Source organism: Mastomys coucha, unplaced genomic scaffold (assembly GCF_008632895.1).
Source record: "Mastomys coucha isolate ucsf_1 unplaced genomic scaffold, UCSF_Mcou_1 pScaffold7, whole genome shotgun sequence".
NCBI lineage: Eukaryota > Metazoa > Chordata > Mammalia > Rodentia > Muridae > Mastomys > Mastomys coucha.
In genome coordinates, this window is record NW_022196913.1 from 93,573,807 (window position 1) to 93,579,631 (window position 5,825).

At 38.7% G+C, this 5,825-nt stretch overlaps 1 protein-coding gene across 3 annotated transcripts in view; it reads left to right on the forward strand.

Moving 5' to 3' along the window:
- The window catches only part of Col14a1 (collagen type XIV alpha 1 chain), a 224,054-nt gene that overhangs the window by 22,290 nt on the left and 195,939 nt on the right, over positions 1 to 5,825 (forward strand). For all 3 annotated transcript variants that reach the window (XM_031359565.1, XM_031359566.1, XM_031359567.1), the window contains exon 2: positions 1,978 to 2,102. In XM_031359565.1, coding sequence (XP_031215425.1) covers positions 2,015 to 2,102 — 88 coding nt within the window. In that variant the 5' untranslated portion in view covers positions 1,978 to 2,014. The remainder of the gene's footprint in view (positions 1 to 1,977; positions 2,103 to 5,825) is intronic.

The following is a 5,825-nucleotide window of genomic DNA, read 5'->3' on the forward strand; positions in this document are numbered from 1 at the left end:
CATGTAAATAAAGAAAATATCTAATAAAAAAAAAGGAAAAAAAAAAGAATTCAAATCCAAATAGTTCCCAATTTAGCCAAGTGCTAAATTGAAACTCAACATATCTATTTGAAAAAGGGTCATTTTCTTTAATTTTTTTATAATTGAAATTAAAATATGATTACCAAAAAAGCATATTTAATTTATAATAATTTCAGATTTTGTTATGAAAATTTTCATAAACATACCTATTTTCATCACATTTCTATTCCTCTCACCCCCATCCCTTTTACACTCCAACTGACCTCTTTCTTCTACCCAACTAGTCCCTTTCTACTTCCTGTTTTGTGAGTATTTAATTAATGAGTTTAATTATTAATGCTTACATGATCATAGGTGCGGGGTTATTAACACATTTGAGTGTGGACCCCTTACCATGATTACAAATGTCCCCCTAATCTCCAAGGAAAGTGCTCAGGTTTTCTCTAGTGTAAATACTTAAAATCTCATTGTGGCCAATAGAATGGCCTTTTATATTAATACCAAGTACAGTCTTTTTCCTCCCTCCCTCTATTCCTTCTCTACTTCTATTTTTCTGCCCTTTCCTTTTCCTGACTTCTTTCTTCTTCTGTAGTCCTTCTCACTCTATTTTTGTACCTTGCCTTTCACTAACATTAAAAAAAAAGAGATATTTGGAAGAGTTTCAGATTCATATATATTAGAAACAAAAAGAGCTGTGGGAAAAGATCAAAGGATTGGAGATTATTCAACCCATGAGGGGAAAATTGAGCAGTAATTTCATGTTAGCAAGTTCTCTTTGATCACCAGTATAAAGAAAGGTAGGACTCATTTGTGGTTTGTAGATACTGTAAGGCGACAGTAGGTTTTACCTTACAGAGATGGATACGGGAGGGACACACGGTTGGAAAATACACTGTTTTAGGCAAACTATGCAATTTACACATTTTTACAGAAGAGACTCACAATACAGCCTCAATATCTCAACCCATTCTAATGCCCCAGTCTTCCTTCCTTCTTTCCTTCCTTCCTTCTCTCCTTCCTTCCTTTTCCTTCTTTGTTTTCCTCTTTCCTTCCTTCCTTCTTTTCTCTCTCTTTGTTTTACTGAAAAGATTTTTTTATTAATTATATTTCCTCATGTTCTTCTTTACCCTAGTTCCTCCCAGATCCTCCTTGCCTTTCTACCCACCCAACTTTATGTTCTTTTCCTCTTTCTCTCCCTTTACAAAAACCAGGCCAAAAACCCACTCAAAACAACAACAACAACAAAAAGAAACACACAGAGATATACACACAAATAACTCCACAAAATAAAAATCAAAATAAACAAGCAAAAACCAATAAGACAAAAAAATACCCAAAGCAATATGAGGCAAAAAGTCCACAAAAATATCAATTTGAGGTCTTTCTTTTCTTTTCTTTCTTTATTTTTTGTTTTGTATTAGTCAACTACACTTGGGCATGGAACATGCCCTGAAACTCTATTGGGAGAAAACTGGGTTTTCTTTGTCTGTGGGTATCAATTACAGATAACTTCTTATAATGGGTCCCTGTGTCCACTGGGACTTTATCTGCCTTGACTATGTATAGGCCTTGTGCAAAGCTACCATATTCTCTGTGAGTTCATATGAGCAATAGCACATTATGTCAGGAAGACACTTTTTGCTTGGTCTGGATCTCGCTATGTAGACCAGGCTATTCTTGAACCTATAGAGATCTGTCTGCTTTCGACTCCTGAGTCCTGGTATAAAAGGTATATGCATCTATACCCAGCTCCCCCAAATATTTCAAGTAATTGTGTACAATACAGAATTTTCAAGAGGAAAAAGAGGTTTCTTCTATCAGTTTGTATTTCAGAATAAAATACCCAACAGTCTAGGGATTTGGTTGCTTCTTATCAACTCTAAGCCATGTTGGCCCTCATGCTTTTCCTGGATGACAATATATGCTTATTTTCCATTTTTTTCCCTCTGTTTCCAGGCAGCTGTTACACCTGATGTAAGAGGCAGAAAACAAGATGACGATTTTGCAGTGCAAGATGCGGGGCTGGCTGATTCTGGCTTTTTTGGTGGTTGCTTATTTCTGTACCATCGTCTGGGGGCAAGGTAATTGAAAAGCCATCCTCCTCTTTGGGTCCTTCCTCCTCACAATCTTTTGTTGGTACAAGTGTGTGTCCAGGTAGGAAATCCAGCCTTTTTCATTAGTCAACCGTTTGCAATGTAGCAAAGGAACACCCTATTCTCAGGGTTACCATGTCACCAGAAACTGGACATAGCCATTCTGTAGCCGATTAGGAGAGGCTGCTGAAAAGGCTATCAGAGCTTCATCTCTGAGACTCAAATCTGCATGTTCCAGGCCACTTATCTTGATAAACAGAGATGGTGTATATGTATGTGTATCTATTCCTGTTTTATTTTCCATTATTTTATTTTAATTTTTGGAGCTCTTATCTCCCTGTGTAGCCCTGGTTGGCCTCGAATTCTTTATGTAGACCCTGCTCATCTCAAATATACAGAGACCCATCTTTCCCTGTCTTTTGAGATCTGGGATTAAAGTTGTATGCTGTCATAACTGTGTATATTTCTATCACTTTAAACTTTGTTCTCAATTATACTGCTTTTTGAAAAAACTGAAGAGTTTCAAATTGTCAAGGGTCTAGGAGATGTTGCCACCAATACATGGCTTTATTCTGATTTTTTTGGACAAAGAAAAGACTTTGTGAAGTCCACTCTTTGTGGTAGCAAAATATGTAGTGTTTTAAACCCCTTTCCTTGTAAGTCTGAAGTTAACAAACTACCTTCCATCGGCCAGTTTGGCTCACTGCCTGGATAGTTTGATTACATGCACATTTGTTCACAGTTTGTGCATGGCTGCTCTTATGCCACAGTGTCATAGGATGGTAGTCCTGTCAGAGATTGTGGCTCTTCAAAGCCAAACATGTCTACTGTCTTGCCTTTTACACAGAACTGTGCTAGCCATGAATTCGGTGCACAGGGTATGTACGCCCAGATAACTAGACAAATGCAGAAGCTTAACTGCTGCAGCTGAAATATTCATCACTAGAGCAAAAAGTGCAAATGTGATGAGGGGGTTTCGGGAAGGTTAATGTCTCATATCTGGAACTGAGGGTTGAAAAGATCAAATGCATGAACAACCACACCCTGCTTCTTCAAAGCTAGGCACACCTGCTTGAAAAGGAATGGAAGTTGACTCTGCAAGTTCAAATAGCTGTTGTGCATGCACCTGGGGCTGATGGCCATATTTTTAACCACTTCATTGAATACACAGTGGGTGGTTCTGGAGACAGTTTCTGTTTGTCTTATTGATACTCGAAAAAGAATGTATTTAGAGGCAACTTGCTCCCTCAACTTCATGATGCAAGATACAGGGCCTTAGGATGAAGCACGTCACTGAAAGGATCAGTGGTTACCCCCTTAATTTTGATTCATCTAGAACCTTCTTTTTTGAAGTGGAGTCACTGGCTGTAGATGTCTTCTATCTAGTATCTTCAGGGATGCACTGACTGAATTTACCTTGTCAGCCAGATTCTGTTTCAAATGAACAGTCATGGGACACATTTTGTGTGCCTGTGGTTAAAGAACTAAGCTGAATAAGGCTTTTCTTTTTTCTTATCAAGAACCTTACTGGCCACTAGGTAGACAAAAGTACTAACAGATAATAACAATGAAAATACCATGGGGCTGTGGCAAAAATTAAAGGTTGAAAAACAAATAGATATTAGATTGTTGATAATTTTCAAATAATTTTATTTTGTAGATATCGTCAATCTGTAACAACTCTACCTGTACTTGTGACTCCTAAGGATTTTAGGTACAGGCAGGAGTAAGTAAGGTTGCCAGACTGCTAAAATTTCAGATTGTTCATAAACTGGGTGTTGAAAGTCTGAAGTAGGCAGTGTGGCTGGAGAGTTAAAGTATAGCTGCAAGAATCAGAGGGAGAAGAGAAGGAATTGTTTTGCTGGAGGCAGGTAGAAGAGAGGGAGGCCACGAGGTGACTCTGAAGCTCCTTGCCGGACACCTGAGTGGAAGGGACGGTTGGCTTTACCCCTTCTGTTGTTACAGAGTCCCTATATTTACACCCCATCTGTCTGATTACTGAAGCTCATTAGAAGCAGTCTTTCCTTAGCTGCTATGTCTCAGCTGCAAGGTTTTAGTCTTAGAAGGCATTTGTGGAAGAGATTAATAGATGAAAGAAGATTTTAAGTGGAAGATATTAAGTTCTGCCTTAGATACTAAGTGAGGTTTGACAGTTTCAGGAGATAGCCAGGTGGGGCTGGCAAGTGTGCAGCTGATGAAGTTTACAGTAGAAGATTAAGGCAGGAGAGTTTGTACTTGAATTGTATTGTACTTTACAATTAGCAGCTAGAGACTTTAGGGGCCCTGGAGATATTGTTAGAGAGTTCTAGCCCCATGGAAAAAGCCAGAAGAACACCCTCAGACAAGAGTTCAATAGAATAAAAATGTCTGATTGAAAGTGTCCATGAAGAAGAAAAAGAGAAAGAGGAGAAGAAAAGGAGGAAGAAGTAGACGATGATGAAGAAGATGAAGAGGAAGAAGAGGAGATTACAAAAAACCATAAGAAGAGTCAGGGAACTACCATCTTAGAGTGATGGATGGAAAGAAATCTAAGATGAAAGACAGTGACTGCATGCTAAAAATTCCAAGTTAGAAAAACTTTAGTCGGGTGGTGGTGGTGCACGCCTTTAATCCCAGCACTAGGGAAGCAGAGGCAGGCAGATTTCTGAGTTCGAGGCCAGCCTGGTCTACAGATTGAGTTCCAGGACAGCCAGGGCTACGCAGAGAAACCCTGTCTTGCAAAAACAAAAACAAACAAAACAAAACAAAACAAAACAAAACGAAAAACCAAAAAAAAACCCCAAAAAACCAAAAAAACAAAAAAACCTTTAGATGTCACCTGCTCTGGTGTCTGACAATACAGGAGAGCTCACAGAAAGCACGTTTTATTTCTACTATGATAATTCAGCTACATGTTTGAGTTTGAGCAAGCAAAAAGCATACAAATTGCTTTATTGTGTTGAATTTGTGTTTTTTATGAGAAAGATTGTGGTGAGCTCCTATAAGTTGGCTATTTTTTCATATGACCCTGACAAACCATATAGACATTGTGAAACTTGTTTTGAACAAACTTGCGAATAGGAAAACAGCCACTGTGGTTTAATAATGCACCAAAAGAATGCTCGCTTCCTGATCATGAATGAGTTACATGTAAGTGGCAATTAGGATACCTGCTGACCTTACAGTAAAGAGGTTATTCTTGACTGCCTGATAGCTCTATCTAATTGCAAATGGCTTTGACTGTAAAAGAGAGAGGGAGGGGAACCCTTGGCTATTGTGGGCTTTGAAGATGGAATACACTTGACTTCTAAAAAGAGGTAAGGACATGGATTGTCTCCAAGAGAGAGTGCTAGCCTTCCAATACTTTGATTTGAGCTCAACACACTCATTTCAGACTTGTGAGCCCATGACTACAAGATGACCAGTATTTTATTCTATATGCTTCTTTACATGCGTTTTATACAGTCCTGGGAATTGACCCTAGGGCCTCACACATGCTAGGTAAGCACCCTGTTGCTGACCTATGCTCCCAGCTCTGATTTTTATTATTTTCACCCATTAAAATGATGAAATGCATTGCAGCAGTAATAGGGAAGTATCGCAGTTGATATTAAAAGAGATACAGGAACTTAATCCTCATCTTTAACTTGCTAACCCACACAAGATATTTTACTCTTCTCTCTCTCTCTCTCTCTCTCTCTCTCTCTCTCTCTCTCTCTCTCTCTCTCTCTC